Below are 20167 nucleotides of genomic sequence, written 5' to 3'. Positions count from 1 at the left end.
TCTCTGTGGTAGCTCTACTGTAGATATCTCTGTATTTCTCTATCTGTCTGTGGTACCTCTACTGTAGATATCTCTGTATTGCTCTGTGGTACCTCTACTGTAGATATCTCTGTATTTCTCTATCTGTCTGTGGTACCTCTACTGTAGATATCTCTGTATTTCTCTGTGGTACCTCTACTGTAGATATCTGTGTATTTCTCTATCTCTCTGTAGTAGCTCTACTGTAGATCTCTCTGTATTTCTCTATCAGTGTAGATGAACGGGCAGAGACAAGTTAAAGAAGAATATTTAAGCCTTGAGACAATCGAGACATGGATTGTGTAAGTGTGCCATTCAGAGCGTGAATGGGCAAGACAAAAGATTTAAGTGCCTTTGAACGGGGGATGGTAGTAGGTGCCAGGTGCACCGGTTTATATCAAGGTCACCGGTTTATATCAACTGCTGGGGTTGGTCCACCACCCAAGGACAGCCAGCCAGCCAACTTGACACAACTGTGGGAAGCATTCGAGTCAACATGAGCCAGGATCAATGTGGAGCACTTTCGACACCTTGTCGACTCAATATTAGGGGCTGGCCACCACTATGTGTGTAAAACACTGTAAATGAGCCATCAGTTCAATCAATTCACAAGCATAAGAGGACACAAAGCAGATTACATTTTTTGTGTCACCTTTATTTAACCAGGTAGGCCAGTTGTGAACAAGTTCTTATTTACAACTGCCACCTGGCCAAGATAAAGCAAAGCAGTGCGACACAAACAACAACACAGAGTTACACATAAACAAACATACATTCAATCACAATAATTCCCTGCAGCTAGACAGAGACAAATAAGAGAGAGATGGAACGAGAGATAGAGACGGAAAGATTACAGAGAATTTGCTGCTCTCTGCTTTCCGATGTTGGACAGCAGATTATGACAGTAATCCCGAGTTGGACAGAGAGGAGGGAACGAGTGAGGAGGGAAGGGAGGAGTAAGGAGGGAGGGGGAGGAGGATGTGGGGGACAAGAAACGGCCTTGGAAATAAATATAGGAACATGGACACAACTGTGCACGCACAGGCACGCATAATACATTATAATACACACACTTATTTTCATGTCGTCAGAAAATCCATCTGTAAATATGATCAAAAACGTAAGACCCTTGTCCTTTGTTTGTGAATCACATATTTGAATACATGAAGTCACTGTTTGGACAATAGGAACCATATAGAAACCTTACTATTCTTACTGAAAACCGACTATTTTTAGGTCACGGACTAATTTGTGGGACATCAAGGACACACACACACACACATGCACACACACACAAAATGATTTGCAATACACAGAATTTATGAGAAAAGGTTTAATCCACCATTTGCAGCGTATAACTCTTTGATTAAAACAATAAGCTAATTGCAGGATAAAATCTAAAACCCACCCTCACAACCATGCAAATTCCTAATGGAGAAAAAGGTTTGTTATTCTACAGATGTTCAATCTTTTCTTTTCCCAAATACCTGTGTCTGAACTGTTATCATTTATCACATTTACACACTTCAAATTTCCTTCTACAGCAACACCATTTAGAGCTTCTTAAAATAATGAAATGTAAAGACTGAGCAATGGTCACCAAGTGATCAAGTCCATGAGTATTCAGGACACTGCAAAACACTAGACCACCATTACTTTTTCACAATCATCTCACAGTACCAAAAAGCTATTGTAACTTCAATCTGATAGGAAAACAGCATTTAGCAGGGATGTTGTATCAATATACAAACAAATAAATATACTTGTGCCTCAATGTTTCTGTCGTGTTTATATTGCATCAAACACTAATTACAATAGTGGCCGTCTACCTTCATATTTATCACACCTACCTTCATAAAACAGCCTCAATCCAATAGGCATACATGCACAGACAGACATACTTTAATAACATACTTTTACTTTGACATACTCATACTTTATACTTTAACCAACATAAACCCCTACTTTCTTAGAAGGTACAGTGAAGACAATTAAGACACCACCATACAAGAGTATTTACACAGAAGAGAAAGACAGAACACTAGAATACAATGACAAAGAGGAGGAGAGGAAGAAATAGTGTGTGAAGGAGAAAGAGGGGAAGAAGAAGGGATGACTAGTCAGTGATGGGTTCGTAGTGGATGAGACGCATGGCGTTTTCGTTCTCCGTCACCCCCTTGATGAACTCTCCCTCTGCCAACCGGTCTGAGAGAGAGAGAGCGACAGAGAGAAATTGTAAAATGATTAGTGTTTGACTCCATACTGTATGTGTACTGCATATACCATCTGTCAGTAGTTCTTCAACAGTACATACTGTATGTGTACTGCATATACCATCTGTCAGTAGTTCTTCAACAGTACATACTGTATGTGTACTGTATATACCATCTGTCAGTAGTTCTTCAACAGTACATACTGTATGTGTACTGTACTGTATGTGTACTATATATACCATCTGTCAGTAGTTCTTCAACAGTACATACTGTATGTATACTATATATACCATCTGTCAGTAGTTCTTCAACAGTACATACTGTATGTGTACTATATATACCATCTGTCAGTAGTTCTTCAACAGTACATACTGTATGTATACTATATATACCATCTGTCAGTAGTTCTTCAACAGTACATACTGTATGTGTACTGTACTGTATGTGTACTGTATATACCATCTGTCAGTAGTTCTTCAACAGTACATACTGTATGTGTACTGTACTGTATGTGTACTATATATACCATCTGTCAGTAGTTCTTCAACAGTACATACTGTATGTGTACTGTACTGTATGTGTACTATATATACCATCTGTCAGTAGTTCTTCAACAGTACATACTGTATGTGTACTATATAAACCATCTGTCAGTAGTTCTTCAACAGTACATACTGTATGTGTACTGTATATACCATCTGTCAGTAGTTCTTCAACAGTACATCTGTATGTCTTTGCATTTGCTTCAATGAGATGAAAAATGTTCTGTGGAAAAAGCCATGTTTTGGTAGGGAGTGAATCCCCAGGTGGCTGCTGTGTGTGCATACCCTTAAACTAAAGGGCAACTCTCCTGTAAGAAATCACATGATGAACCATGTAATCTATGTAAGCTGGACGGACGTCCTACAGCTGCTGAGCAAAGAACATAATGACATAAAACCTTTCCTCTCATTACCACAACAACGCAAGTCACAACAACCTACTGTGTGTGTATGTGTTTGTGCGTGCGTTTGTGCGTGTGTTTGTGCGTGAATGTGTTTGGGTGTGCATGTCTGTGTGTTTGTCTCTTACCGTTGTCTGGTTTCTCAAAGTATCCCCACAGTTTGTTGGCTCTCTTCTCTGGTGTATTCTCGTCGGCCGGTAACTTGGGCAGATCTTCCTTGGGGATTAGCTTAAAGATGGCCTGAGAGTGAGTGAGTGAGTGAGTGAGTGAGAGTGAGAGAGGAAATAGGGGGTAGGGGGAGAGAGAGAGAAGAAAGGGGTGGTAGGGGTTGAGAGAGAGAGAGAGAGAGAGAGGTGGTGGGGGAACAGATCAAGTAAGATTGCATAGACTTATTTTACATGATATATATACAGTACTAATCAAATGTTTGGACACATCTGCTCATTCCAGGGTTTTTCTTTATTTTTCTACATTGTAGAATAATAGTGAAGACATAAAAACTATGAAATAACACATACGGAATTATGTAGTAATCAAAAAAGTGTTTATTAAACAAATTGAGATACAGTGCCTTGCGAAAGTATTTGGCCCCCTTGAACTTTGCGACCTTTTGCCACATTTCAGGCTTCAAAAATAAAGATATGAAACTGTATTTTTTTGTGAAGAATCAACAACAAGTGGGACACAATCATGAAGTGGAACGACATTTATTGGAAATTTCAAACTTTTTTAACAAATCAAAAACTGAAAAATTGGGCGTGCAAAATTATTCAGCCCCCTTAAGTTAATACTTTGTAGCGCCACCTTTTGCTGCGATTACAGCTGTAAGTCACTTGGGGTATGTCTCTATCAGTTTTGCACATCGAGAGACTGAATTTTTTTGCCATTCCTCCTTGCAAAACAGCTCGAGCTCAGTGAGGTTGGATGGAGAGCATTTGTGAACAGCAGTTTTCAGTTCTTTCCACAGATTCTCGATTGGATTCAGGTCTGGACTTTGACTTGGCCATTCTAACACCTGGATATGTTTATTTTTGAACCATTCCATTGTAGATTTTGCTTTATGTTTTGGATCATTGTCTTGTTGGAAGACAAATCTCCGTCCCAGTCTCAGGTCTTTTGCAGACTCCATCAGGTTTTCTTCAAGAATGGTCCTGTATTTGGCTCCATCCATCTTCCCATCAATTTTAACCATCTTCCCTGCCCCTGCTGAAGAAAAGCAGGCCCAAACCATGATGCTGCCACCACCATGTTTGACAGTGGGGATGGTGTGTTCAGCTGTGTTGCTTTTACGCCAAACATAACGTTTTGCATTGTTACCAAAAGTTCAATTTTGGTTTCATCTGACCAGAGCACCTTCTTCCACATGTTTGGTGTGTCTCCCAGGTGGCTTGTGGCAAATTTTAAACAACACTTTTTATGGATATCTTTAAGAAATGGCTTTCTTCTTGCCACTCTTCCATAAAGGCCAGATTTGTGCAATATACGACTGATTGTTGTCCTATGGACAGAGTCTCCCACCTCAGCTGTAGATCTCTGCAGTTCATCCAGAGTGATCATGGGCCTCTTGGCTGCATCTCTGATCAGTCTTCTCCTTGTATGAGCTGAAAGTTTAGAGGGACGGCCAGGTCTTGGTAGATTTGCAGTGGTCTGATACTCCTTCCATTTCAATATTATCGCTTGCACAGTGCTCCTTGGGATGTTTAAAGCTTGGGAAATCTTTTTGTATCCAAATCCGGCTTTAAACTTCTTCACAACAATATCTCGGACCTGCCTGGTGTGTTCCTTGTTCTTTATGATGCTCTCTGCACTTTTACCGGACCTCTGAGACTATCACAGTGCAGGTGCATTTATACGGAGACTTGATTACACACAGGTGGATTGTATTTATCCTCATTAGTCATTTAGGTCAACATTGGATCATTCAGAGATCCTCACTGAACTTCTGGAGAGAGTTTGCTGCACTGAAAGTAAAGGGGCTGAAAACTGATAGAGACATACCCCAAGCGACTTACAGCTGTAATCGCAGCAAAGGGTGGCGCTACAAAGTATTAACTTAAGGGGGCTGAATAATTTTGCACGCCCAATTTTTCAGTTTTTGATTTGTTAAAAAAGTTTGAAATATCCAATAAATGTCGTTCCACTTCATGATTGTGTCCCACTTGTTGTTGATTCTTCACAAAAAAATACAGTTTTATATCTTTATGTTTGAAGCCTGAAATGTGGCAAAAGGTCGCAAAGTTCAAGGGGGCCGAATACTTTCGCAAGGCACTGTATATTTTATATTTTAGATTCTTCAAAGTATCCACCCTTCGCCTTGAGACAGCTTTGCACACTCTTGGCATATGTGTCCCAACTTTTGACTGGTACTGTATCTACAAGTTCAGAATACTGTATATTACATATGATCTGCTGGCAACCGTTTACATGTAGTTACAGTATCATTTAGTTGTTGCCTGCAGCCTCTCATCATAGCCTTAACATGGGTCTGTGTGCCAACATTGGTCGGTGCCTTGCAATGCCCAATACATGTTTTTTACAGCTCGTCTGAAGGGAACCAATTTGACCATTAGAGGAACCCATTTGACCACTAGAGGAACCCATTTGACCACTAGAGGAACCCATCTGACCACTAGAGGAACCCATTTGACCACTAGAGGAACCCATTTGACCACTAGAGGAACCCATCTGACCACTAGAGGAACCCATCTGACCACTAGAGGAACCCATTTGACCACTAGAGGAACCCATTTGACCACTAGAGGAACCCATCTGACCACTAGAGGAACCCATTTGACCACTAGAGGAACCCATCTGACCACTAGAGGAAGCCATTTGACTACTAGAGGAACCCATTTGACCACTAGAGGAACCCATCTGACCACTAGAGGAACCCATCTGACCACTAGAGTAACCCATCTGACCACTAGAGTAACCCATCTGACCACTAGAGTAACCCATCTGACCACTAGAGTAACCCATCTGACCACTAGAGTAACCCATCTGACCACTAGAGTAACCCATCTGACCACTAGAGGAACCCATCTGACAACTAGAGGACCCATTTGACCACTAGAGGAACCCATTCGACCACTAGAGGAACCCATCTGACCACTAGAGGAACCCATCTGACCACTAGAGGAACCCATTTGACCACTAGAGGAACCCATTTGACCACTAGAGGAACCCATCTGACCACTAGAGGAACCCATCTGACCACTAGAGGAACCCATTTGACCACTAGAGGAACCCATCTGACCACTAGAGGAACCCATTTGACTACTAGAGGAACCCATCTGACCACTAGAGGAACCCATTTGACTACTAGAGGAACCCATCTGACCACCAGAGGAACCCATCTGACCACTAGAGGAACCCATTTGACTACTAGAGGAACCCATCTGACCACTAGAGGAACCCATCTGACCACTAGAGGAACCCATTGGAGCACTAGAGGAACCCATTTGACTACTAGAGGAACCCATCTGACCACTAGAGGAACCCATCTGACCACTAGAGGAACCCATTGGAGCACTAGAGGAACCCATCTGACCACAAGAGGAACCCATCTGACCACTAGAGAAACCCATCTGACCACTAGAGGAACCCATCTGACCACTAGAGGAACCCATCTGACCACTAGAGGAACCCATCTGACCACTAGAGGAACCCATTGGAGCACTAGAGGAACCCATCTGACCACTAGAGGAACCCATCTGACCACTAGAGAAACCCATCTGACCACTAGAGGAACCCATCTGACCACTAGAGTAACCCATCTGACCACTAGAGGAACCCATTTGACCACTAGAGGAACCCATCTGACCACTAGAGGAACCCATCTGACCACTAGAGGAACCCATTTGACCACTAGAGGAACCCATCTGACCACTAGAGGAACCCATTTGACTACTAGAGGAACCCATCTGACCACTAGAGGAACCCATTTGACTACTAGAGGAACCCATCTGACCACTAGAGGAACCCATTTGACTACTAGAGGAACCCATCTGACCACTAGAGGAACCCATCTGACCACTAGAGGAACCCATTTGACCACTAGAGGAACCCATTTGACTACTAGAGGAACCCATCTGACCACTAGAGGAACCCATTTGACTACTAGAGGAACCCATCTGACCACTAGAGGTACCCATCTGACCACTAGAGAAACCCATCTGACCACTAGAGGAACCCATCTGACCACTAGAGTAACCCATCTGACCACTAGAGGAACCCATCTGACCACTAGAGGAACACATTTGACCACTAGAGAAACCCATCTGACCACTAGAGGAACCCATTTGACTACTAGAGGAACCCATCTGACCACTAGAGGAACCCATTTGACCACTAGAGGAACCCATTTGACCACTAGAGGAACGCATTTGACCACTAGAGGAACCCATTTGACCACTAGAGGAACCCATCTGACCACTAGAGGAACCCATCTGACCACTAGAGGAACCCATTTGACCACTAGAGGAACCCATTTGACCACTAGAGGAACCCATCTGACCACTAGAGGAACCCATTTGACCACTAGAGGAACCCATTTGACCACTAGAGGAACCCATTTGACCACTAGAGGAACCCATCTGACCACTAGAGGAACCCATCTGACCACTAGAGTAACCCATCTGACCACTAGAGTAACCCATCTGACCACTAGAGTAACCCATCTGACCACTAGAGTAACCCATCTGACCACTAGAGTAACCCATCTGACCACTAGAGGAACCCATCTGACAACTAGAGGAAGCCATTTGACTACTAGAGGAACCCATCTGACCACTAGAGGAACCCATTTGACTACTAGAGGAACCCATCTGACCACTAGAGGAACCCATCTGACCACTAGAGGAACCCATTGGACCACTAGAGGAACCCATCTGACCACTAGAGGAACCCATCTGACCACTAGAGAAACCCATCTGACCACTAGAGGAACCCATCTGACCACTAGAGTAACCCATCTGACCACTAGAGGAACCCATTTGACCACTAGAGGAACCCATCTGACCACTAGAGGAACCCATCTGACCACTAGAGGAAGCCATTTGACCACTAGAGGAACCCATCTGACCACTAGAGGAAGCCATTTGACTACTAGAGGAACCCATCTGACCACTAGAGGAACCCATTTGACTACTAGAGGAACCCATCTGACCACCAGAGGAACCCATCTGACCACTAGAGGAACCCCTTTGACTACTAGAGGAACCCATCTGACCACTAGAGGAACCCATTTGACTACTAGAGGAACCCATCTGACCACTAGAGGAACCCATTTGACTACTAGAGGAACCCATCTGACCACTAGAGGAACCCATCTGACCACTAGAGGAACCCATTGGACCACTAGAGGAACCCATTTGACTACTAGAGGAACCCATCTGACCACTAGAGGAACCCATTTGACTACTAGAGGAACCCATCTGACCACTAGAGGAACCCATCTGACCACTAGAGAAACCCATCTGACCACTAGAGGAACCCATCTGACCACTAGAGTAACCCATCTGACCACTAGAGGAACCCATTGGACCACTAGAGTAACACATTTGATCACTAGAGGAACCATCCGACCACTAGAGGAACCCATCTGACCACTAGAGGAACCCATTTGACTACTAGAGGAACCCATCTGACCACCAGAGGAACCCATCTGACCACTAGAGGAACCCATCTGACCACTAGAGGAACCCATTTGACCACTAGAGGAACCCATTTGACCACTAGAGGAACCCATCTGACCACTAGAGGAACCCATCTGACCACAAGAGGAACCCATTTGACCACTAGAGGAACCCATCTGACCACTAGAGGAACCCATTTGACTACTAGAGGAACCCATCTGACCACTAGAGGAACCCATTTGACTACTAGAGGAACCCATCTGACCACCAGAGGAACCCATCTGACCACTAGAGGAACCCATTTGACTACTAGAGGAACCCATCTGACCACTAGAGGAACCCATTTGACTACTAGAGGAACCCATCTGACCACTAGAGGAACCCATTTGACTACTAGAGGAACCCATCTGACCACTAGAGGAACCCATTTGACCACTAGAGGAACCCATTGGACCACTAGAGGAACCCATCTGACCACTAGAGGAACCCATCTGACCACTAGAGAAACCCATCTGACCACTAGAGGAACCCATCTGACCACTAGAGTAACCCATCTGACCACTAGAGGAACCCATTTGACCACTAGAGGAACCCATCTGACCACTAGAGGAACCCATCTAACCACTAGAGGAACCCATTTGACCACTAGAGGAACCCATCTGACCACTAGAGGAAGCCATTTGACTACTAGAGGAACCCATCTGACCACTAGAGGAACCCATTTGACTACTAGAGGAACCCATCTGACCACCAGAGGAACCCATCTGACCACTAGAGGAACCCATTTGACTACTAGAGGAACCCATCTGACCACTAGAGGAACCCATTTGACTACTAGAGGAACCCATCTGACCACTAGAGGAACCCATTTGACTACTAGAGGAACCCATCTGACCACTAGAGGAACCCATCTGACCACTAGAGGAACCCATTGGACCACTAGAGGAACCCATCTGACCACTAGAGGAACCCATCTGACCACTAGAGAAACCCATCTGACCACTAGAGGAACCCATCTGACCACTAGAGTAACCCATCTGACCACTAGAGGAACCCATTGGACCACTAGAGTAACACATTTGACCACTAGAGGAACCCATCCGACCACTAGAGGAACCCATTCGACCACTAGAGGAACCCATCTGACCACTAGAGGAACCCATCTGACCACTAGAGGAACCCATTCGACCACTAGAGGAACCCATTCAACCACTAGAGGAACCCATCTGACCACTAGAGGAACCCATTTGACCACTAGAGGAACCCATCTGACCACTAGAGGAACCCATCTGACCACTAGAGGAACCCATCTGACCACTAGAGGAACCCATTCAACCACTAGAGGAACCCATTTGACCACTAGAGGAACCCACTTGACCACTAGAGGAACCCATTTGACCACTAGAGGAACCCATTTGACTACTAGAGGAACCCATTTGACCACTAGAGGAACCCATCTGACCACTAGAGGAACCCATTTGACTACTAGAGGAACCCATTCAACCACTAGAGGAACCCATTTGACCACTAGAGGAACCCATTTGACCACTAGAGGAACCCATTTGACCACTAGAGGAACCCATTTGACCACTAGAAGAACCCATTTGACTACTAGAGGAACCCATCTGACCACTAGAGGAACCCATTTGACTACTAGAGGAACCCATCTGACCACTAGAGGAACCCATTTGACTACTAGAGGAACCCATCTGACCACTAGAGGAACCCATCTGACCACTAGAGGAACCCATTGGACCACTAGAGGAACCCATCTGACCATTAGAGGAACCCATCTGACCACTAGAGAAACCCATCTGACCACTAGAGGAACCCATCTGACCACTAGAGTAACCCATCTGACCACTAGAGGAACCCATTTGACCACTAGAGGAACCCATCTGACCACTAGAGGAACCCATCTGACCATTAGAGGAACCCATCTGACCACTAGAGAAACCCATCTGACCACTAGAGGAACCCATCTGACCACTAGAGTAACCCATCTGACCACTAGAGGAACCCATTTGACCACTAGAGGAACCCATCTGACCACTAGAGGAACCCATCTGACCACTAGAGGAACCCATTTGACCACTAGAGGAACCCATCTGACCACTAGAGGAAGCCATTTGACTACTAGAGGAACCCATCTGACCACTAGAGGAACCCATTTGACTACTAGAGGAACCCATCTGACCACCAGAGGAACCCATCTGACCACTAGAGGAACCCATTTGACTACTAGAGGAACCCATCTGACCACTAGAGGAACCCATTTGACTACTAGAGGAACCCATCTGACCACTAGAGGAACCCATTTGACTACTAGAGGAACCCATCTGACCACTAGAGGAACCCATCTGACCACTAGAGGAACCCATTGGACCACTAGAGGAACCCATTTGACTACTAGAGGAACCCATCTGACCACTAGAGGAACCCATTTGACTACTAGAGGAACCCATCTGACCACTAGAGGAACCCATCTGACCACTAGAGAAACCCATCTGACCACTAGAGGAACCCATCTGACCACTAGAGTAACCCATCTGACCACTAGAGGAACCCATTGGACCACTAGAGTAACACATTTGACCACTAGAGGAACCCATCCGACCACTAGAGGAACCCATCTGACCACTAGAGGAACCCATTTGACTACTAGAGGAACCCATCTGACCACCAGAGGAACCCATCTGACCACTAGAGGAACCCATCTGACCACTAGAGGAACCCATTTGACCACTAGAGGAACCCATTTGACCACTAGAGGAACCCATCTGACCACTAGAGGAACCCATCTGACCACTAGAGGAACCCATTTGACCACTAGAGGAACCCATCTGACCACTAGAGGAACCCATTTGACTACTAGAGGAACCCATCTGACCACTAGAGGAACCCATTTGACTACTAGAGGAACCCATCTGACCACCAGAGGAACCCATCTGACCACTAGAGGAACCCATTTGACTACTAGAGGAACCCATCTGACCACTAGAGGAACCCATTTGACTACTAGAGGAACCCATCTGACCACTAGAGGAACCCATTTGACTACTAGAGGAACCCATCTGACCACTAGAGGAACCCATCTGACCACTAGAGGAACCCATTCGACCACTAGAGGAACCCATCTGACCACTAGAGGAACCCATCTGACCACTAGAGAAACCCATCTGACCACTAGAGGAACCCATCTGACCACTAGAGGAACCCATTTGACCACTAGAGGAACCCATCTGACCACTAGAGGAACCCATCTGACCACTAGAGGAACCCATTTGACCACTAGAGGAACCCATCTGACCACTAGAGGAAGCCATTTGACTACTAGAGGAACCCATCTGACCACTAGAGGAACCCATTTGACTACTAGAGGAACCCATCTGACCACTAGAGGAACCCATTTGACCACTAGAGGAACCCATTGGACCACTAGAGGAACCCATCTGACCACTAGAGGAACCCATCTGACCACTAGAGAAACCCATCTGACCACTAGAGGAACCCATCTGACCACTAGAGGAACCCATTTGACCACTAGAGGAACCCATCTGACCACTAGAGGAACCCATCTGACCACTAGAGGAACCCATTTGACCACTAGAGGAACCCATCTGACCACTAGAGGAAGCCATTTGACTACTAGAGGAACCCATCTGACCACTAGAGGAACCCATTTGACTACTAGAGGAACCCATCTGACCACTAGAGGAACCCATTTGACCACTAGAGGAACCCATTGGACCACTAGAGGAACCCATCTGACCACTAGAGGAACCCATCTGACCACTAGAGAAACCCATCTGACCACTAGAGGAACCCATCTGACCACTAGAGTAACCCATCTGACCACTAGAGGAACCCATTGGACCACTAGAGTAACACATTTGACCACTAGAGGAACCCATCCGACCACTAGAGGAACCCATTCGACCACTAGAGGAACCCATCTGACCACTAGAGGAACCCATTCAACCACTAGAGGAACCCATCTGACCACTAGAGGAACCCATTTGACCACTAGAGGAACCCATCTGACCACTAGAGGAACCCATCTGACCACTAGAGGAACCCATCTGACCACTAGAGGAACCCATTCAACCACTAGAGGAACCCATTTGACCACTAGAGGAACCCACTTGACCACTAGAGGAACCCACTTGACCACTAGAGGAACCCATTTGACTACTAGAGGAACCCATTTGACCACTAGAGGAACCCATCTGACCACTAGAGGAACCCATTTGACTACTAGAGGAACCCATTCAACCACTAGAGGAACCCATTTGACCACTAGAGGAACCCATTTGACCACTAGAGGAACCTATTTGACCACTAGAAGAACCCATTTGACTACTAGAGGAACCCATTTGACCACTAGAGGAACCCATCTGACCACTAGAGTAACCCATCCGACCACTAGAGGAACCCATTTCAACACTCCTGTGTGTCATTGTTTACCCGTTAGCTTGTCTTGTCTTTTCTAATATTCACTTTCACTTACATTACCTTTGGAACTACATCAATTGGCCACATTATTTAAAGATTTGACCTACGTTAATTGAATGGCTGTTTAGAAAATTTCCTGGGACACATCATTTCAGCTCCCTGAGTCAGATATGTGTTCTGCCCTACCAAGCACAAGAGCAGTAACTGCTTATAGAGTGAAACTGAGAAAAATCACTTCAAAGTTTTAAATATTGTCCAGCCAAGTGAATTGTAGGCAGATAATTGGAGTTTTGGTTATGTGTTGTCTTACTGTGAGCTTATTTTTTAAGTATATTGACCCTGACCTCTGACAACTGATTTTTTTACACAAACTTGTGTTCATAGATTTACACTACACTACACGACAGAGCCATGCAATCTCTATATACAAACATTGGCAGTAGAATGGCCCAACTGAAGAGCTCAATAACTTTCACCGTGGCACCGTCATAGGATGCCACCTTTCCAACAAGTCAGTTCATCAAATTTCTAGCCTATAGAGCTGCCCCGGTCAACTGTAAGTGGTGTTATTGTGAGGTGGAAACGTCTAGGAGCAACAAGGGTTCAGCCACAAAGTGGTAGGCCACACAAGCTCACAGAACGGGACCGGCTAGTGCTGAAGCACATAGGGCGTAAAGATGGTCTGCCCTCAGTTGCAACACTCACTGACCGAGTTCAAAACTGCATCTGGAATCAACGTTTGTCGGAAGCTTCATGAAATGGGTTTCCATGGTCGTGGAGCCGCACACAAGCCTAAGATCACCATGCGCAATGCCAAGCATCAGCTGGAGTGGTGTAAAGCTCGCCGCCATTGGACTCTGGAGAGGTGGAAATGCGTTCTCTGGAGTGATGAACCACGCTTCACCATCTGGCAGTCTGATGGAAGAATCTGGGTTTAGTGGATGCTAGGAGAACACTACCTGCTCGAATGCATAGTGCTAACTGTAAAGTTTGGTGGATGAGAACTAATGGTCTGGGGCTGTTTCATAGTTTGGGCTAGGCCCCTTAGTTCCAGTGAAGGGAAATCTTAATTCTATCTTAATTCTACAGCATACAATGACATTCTATATGATTCTGTGCTTCCAACTTTGTGGCAACAGTTTGGGGAAGGCCTTTTCCTGTTTCAGCACAACAATGCCCCCATGCACAAAGCGAGGTCCATCCAGAAATGTCAAGATCGGTGAAACACCAACATCAGTGCCCGACCTCACAAATACTATTGTGGCTGAATGAAAGCAAGTCCCAGCAGCAATGTTCCAACATCTCGTTGAAAGCCTTCCCAGAAGAGTGGAGGCTGGTATAGCAGCAAAGAGGGGTCCAACTCCATGATCTTGGAATGAGATGTTCGATGAGCACGTGTCCACATACTTTTGGCTATGTAGTGTATTTGTATGTGTCATATACTGTAGTAGTAACCACAGCCCAAAGCTCAGTGAAGCCAAGGTAAAAAGCAGACTTGAGTGATTGTTGTTACTGCTTTCTGTCCTTGGATTCACATTAACGTTTTCCAATTACTGCAAATATGAACCCCCCATTTTCTCCAAAACACAACACAGTGGAGGCAGGATATTTGTCCAGGTGACAAAGCATGCAGTTACTGCTCTTTTGGTTTGTAGGGCAGGTGATGACACCTGCATAAAGGAATGACCTGCAGTATGTATTACACACATATCATGGGCTATTTGGCCAATCAAGTGCTATTTCAAAATTAGGTGATTATGCAATGATAATCAAAATCTAATAAATCCACTGTAATAACAGATTCTAGACCTATGATGTAAATGATCCACATTAAAGTCAATAGTCAATCAGGGGCCATCTGAGTGTAACTTTAGAGTCAGGCCTTAAAGCTGTGACCCACATAGAGACAGGAACCACTCATCTCTCACACTTAAAACATCCAGATTAACGTGGATTATCGCCAAGACCCAGGCCACAGGCCAAACACCAAGATGTCCTCCTCCTTTTCCCCCCTCCCTCCCTCCCCCCTCCCTCCCTGTTTGGTTTAGGCTGAGTATTTCCTAAGGTTAATTTAGTGTTTTACCCCCTAGGCTAATCCTAGATTGGGATTGGGTGAAATGATCCTAGATCTGTGCCTAAAGCCAACTTTTACCATAGGGGGGTTGGCTTGGCAGGCTATTCAGTACAACCTACATAGTACAGCCAGTTCCCCATTGCCCTGACAACTATAATCTTGACGGAGAATAAACACATTTTGGTGCCAGTACGGTACAGTAGCACTGGGGAGAGGTGGTGCTATACATGCCCACTGGCAATCTGCCAGGGACAGAAAGAAAGACAGACAGAGACAGGCTGTATGTGTAATGTATGTGTAATGTTTACTGTTGATTTTTATTGTTTATTTTGTATATTATCTACCTCACTTGCTTTGGCAATGTTAACACATGTTTCCCATGGCAATAAAGCCCCTTGAATTGAATTGAAATTGACAGGCTCATCTCAGGGCAAAGGTACTGGACACTATTTACCTCCCCATCCCTCCCAATTTGCCCATGAGCCTGGCCTGCCCGGTCCCTGTCTCTCAGACTAAACCCACAGCCTGGACAGATTTGATGATTAAGATGATTGTTAACTAAGAAACTTCCTGCACAGTTCTCACAGCCACTCCTACACGTCTACTTATCTATCTACAGTAGTGTAGTGGGATGTAAACGCAAGTAAATACGTTTTTTTGCATGACAGTTTGTCCACCGTTTGGGGAAAAATGCATTGAAAGTTTAGAGGTGTTACTTTTTCACAGCGACCGGCTATTTAACCACCTATTTTCCCCCACAACACCCATGTTCACATTTCTGAGCTAATATGTGTATCAACACCGAAAGAGATGCCATCACAATATCAACCTCAACCAGACACCTCTAAAAACAATAGCATCCATGTGTTACGTTGGTTGACTCTGCCCTAAAGGTTGCAGCTGGGATAGAAAAAGGCTGATAGAAATTACACTTGGTCTTGGCCAGTGTTGCTCAACATTGATCCTGGGCCAGGACACCCACTAGGTATGCTGGATTTCACTCCAGCTCGGCATCACTTAGGCTGCGTTTACACAGGCAACCCAATTCGGATCTTTTTGTCAGTATCAGCTCTGAAAAAGATCTTCTGTGAAAAGATCTGACGCGTTTGATCAAAATACAAACTAGTGTGAAAAAGATCAGAATTGGGCTGTCTGTGTAAACGCTGCCTAAGATGCTAATTAATGTATCCCCTTAGAACCAATGAGATAAATGACGTTGAGAGTAAACTATTTTAGAACTACTGTATTAAGACAAATGGTGGTCTGCCAGTTCAACTAAGCTTTGTTAATGGGAGTAATTGGTAAACAAAAAAATTGAGAAACCCTGTTCTATACAACATGGGCTGTGTTCACAAAGGCAGCCCAATTATAACCTTTTTTACACCAATTGGTCTTTTGACCAATCACATCAGATATTTTCACATCGGCTCTTTTTCAGAGCTGATCTGATTGGTCAAAATACCAATTAGTGGAAAAAATATCCGAAATGGACTGCTTATCTAAACGCAGCCATAATTGGTTATGTGTGTTACTTTGTTAGTTGATTATCTACAGACTACATACTTTAGGCCCCGAATAAGCACAGAAGCATGGGGACCACAGTAAGTACAGTAGCCTACATTTTCTGGATGCTAAATCATTAATCTTGTGGATTATCAGGAAGGATTGGGTGGCTGAAAATGGGCAAGAGCTCCACATTAGCTAATTGATGATTAGGACTGGAGGTTGGTTGCACCTTAATTGGGGAGGACGGGCTCGTTGTAATGGCTGGAGCGGACTAGGTGGAATGGTATCAAATACTCAACATTGATCCTGGGCCAGGACACCCACTAGGTATGCTGGATTTCACTCCAGCTCGGCATCACTTAGGCTGCGTTTACACAGGCAACCCAATTCGGATCTTTTTGTCAGTATCAGCTCTGAAAAAGATCTTCTGTGAAAAGATCTGACGCGTTTGATCAAAATACAAACTAGTGTGAAAAAGATCAGAATTGGGCTGTCTGTGTAAACGCTGCCTAAGATGCTAATTAATGTATCCCCTTAGAACCAATGAGATAAATGACGTTGAGAGTAAACTATTTTAGAACTACTGTATTAAGACAAATGGTGGTCTGCCAGTTCAACTAAGCTTTGTTAATGGGAGTAATTGGTAAACAAAAAAATTGAGAAACCCTGTTCTATACAACATGGGCTGTGTTCACAAAGGCAGCCCAATTATAACCTTTTTTACACCAATTGGTCTTTTGACCAATCACATCAGATATTTTCACATCGGCTCTTTTTCAGAGCTGATCTGATTGGTCAAAATACCAATTAGTGGAAAAAATATCCGAAATGGACTGCTTATCTAAACGCAGCCATAATTGGTTATGTGTGTTACTTTGTTAGTTGATTATCTACAGACTACATACTTTAGGCCCCGAATAAGCACAGAAGCATGGGGACCACAGTAAGTACAGTAGCCTACATTTTCTGGATGCTAAATCATTAATCTTGTGGATTATCAGGAAGGATTGGGTGGCTGAAAATGGGCAAGAGCTCCACATTAGCTAATTGATGATTAGGACTGGAGGTTGGTTGCACCTTAATTGGGGAGGACGGGCTCGTTGTAATGGCTGGAGCGGACTAGGTGGAATGGTATCAAATACATCAAACACATGGTTTCCATGTGTTTGATGCCATTCCATTAACTCCTTTCCAGCCACTCCTATCTACATGTACAAATTACCTAATCTAACCTGTACCCCGGCACATTGACTCGGTACCGGTACCCCCTGTATATAGCCTCGTTATTGTTATTTTATTGTGCTACTTTTTATTATTTTTTACTTTAGTTTATTTGGTAAAAATTGTCTTAACTCTTTCTTGAACTGCATTGTTGGTTAAGGGCTTGTAAGTAAGCATTTCACGGTAAGTTGTATTTGGGTGCATGTGACAATTAAAGTTTGATTTGATTATTATGAGCCGTCCTCCCCTCAGCAGCCTCCAATGGGACCTACAGCCGAGGAAAAGAAGGTCACTTTTGACCATTGACTGACTTCTGATGATATACAATATATAGACAGGACATACATTTAAGAAAAGACATATTCCCAGAACTCCATAATTTGTTCTCCTAAAAAAGCCTAAAAAAATGTTATGGCTATTATTTATTTTTTTGTTAATTTGGAGGTGACCCACTTTTCCCATGCCGCATATAAATGGTAGAAACATCTGCTCCTTTGTATGCCTATGTCCACAAATTTCCCCTTGTCCCATCTTCAAAATGACCATCACCATCATTGATTGTTGTTGTAAGAAGGTTCTCCTACCCAGTGGTTCAAGGTTAGAATCCGTCCTTGATCTCTCACCTGGCAGATGACTTCCACTTCTGTCTTGGTGATGTATCCGTTCTTGTCCACGTCGAACAGTGAGAAGGCCCACTCCAGCTTCCTCGTCGTCTTCCCACTGGAGGTCATGTGCAGTGCAATGATGTATTCCTTGAAGTCCAGAGTGCCGTCCTCGTTGGTGTCGAATGAACGGAACACATGCTGAGCGTAGGTCTTGGCTTCGCTATCGGGGAAGAAGCGCGCGTAGATCGTCTCGAACTCCTCTGGCGAGATGCGTCCGGTGGGACACTGCTTCTGGAAGTTCTCGTACCACTGGCACAACTCGTTCTCCGTGAACTTGGTGTTGAGCTTCAGGTCCTCCAGGATCTCCTTGGAAATAGCACTGCTCTTGGCGTTCCCCATCGTATTAGCCTGTACTGGGATCTCTGAGTTATGGGCGAAGGCTCTCTGAAGTAGTGCCTTTTTGAGTCACCGATCTGTCTTTTATTTTGGGTAAAATCCTCTGTTACTGTGGATCTTCCTTTCCTTACGTTGACTCAGCTGTCCCGTTCAAAAGATTCCTGAAATAGTTACAAATAGATATTGTCCAACAAGCACAGCACAATCAGATCTCTACAATGACTGAAGTGTTACCCAGTGTACCACTAGGAACCATTCATTAACAAAAGCCTTCACTACCAGGGAGAAAGAACAGAGAGGGAGGCAGAGCAGAGACATGACTTACCTGTGTCAGCAGTAGAGAGAGTATGAAGTGATGTGTTAGGGATGGACTGTTGTCATTCTGATGGGTGACGTAGATAGATAGATGGAGTAGGGAAGGAGGGGGGTGGAATTAGACTGCTACCTTTGGCGACTGGGTTAATTCAGTTAATTCAGGATTTAAGGTGTCTGAGCTTTCACTCAAATTAACTTTAGTTTCCATATTCTCTTTTGCCAAACCATCTCTATTCTTGTTGGTCTGTGTGTCGGCCAAGGCCCTGTTATCATTAGAGATGTAATTTCTCAATAAGAGCCTAATCCTAACTTTAGATACGTGTACGTAACTCAAACCTAATAAAAATCAATGCAGGATTTACTTGAAAGTACAAGTTAGGTACGAGACTTCAAGTGAGAATTTGTCTTTGCTTGGTTATTACCACATGACCTAGCCAGGAGAAACATTGGATCATAGTACAGACACTGTATATGTCACGCCCTGACCTTAGTTCCTTTTTATGTCTCTATTTTGGTTTGGTCGGGGCGTGAGTTGGGGTGGGCATTCTATGTTGTGTTTCTATGTTTTCTGTTCTATGTGTTTGGCCTGGTATGGTTCCCAATCAGAGACAGCTGTCTATCGTTGTCTCTGATTGAGAACCATACTTAGGTAGCCTTTTCCCACCTGGTGTTTGTGGGTAGTTGTTTCCTGTTTCCTGTTTTGACCTTTCAGGACTGTTTCATTTCTTACATTCACTTTGTTATTTTGTATTTTCGTGTTCCGGTATAATAAATAATCATAGACA

At 44.4% G+C, this 20167-nt stretch overlaps 1 protein-coding gene across 1 annotated transcript; it reads right to left on the bottom strand.

Annotated features, from left to right (window-relative positions):
- Positions 1-1336: 1336 nt before the first annotated feature.
- Positions 1337-19446, bottom strand: LOC110537107 (recoverin-like). Its single transcript, XM_021622887.3, has 4 exons — positions 19393-19446; positions 18690-19228; positions 3303-3414; positions 1337-2223 (listed from the first exon to the last, which is right to left on the bottom strand). Exons 2-4 carry the CDS (start codon positions 19068-19070, stop codon positions 2135-2137), a joined length of 582 nt encoding a protein of 193 aa, XP_021478562.1. The 5' UTR covers positions 19071-19228; positions 19393-19446; the 3' UTR covers positions 1337-2134.
- Positions 19447-20167: the final 721 nt, after the last annotated feature.

Source organism: Oncorhynchus mykiss, chromosome 2, assembly GCF_057628025.1.
Source record: "Oncorhynchus mykiss isolate SJ-2025 chromosome 2, ASM5762802v1, whole genome shotgun sequence".
Taxonomy (NCBI): Eukaryota; Metazoa; Chordata; class Actinopteri; order Salmoniformes; family Salmonidae; genus Oncorhynchus; species Oncorhynchus mykiss.
Note: the sequence above shows the minus strand (reverse complement) of the source record. Positions and strands in the feature narration are given on the sequence as shown.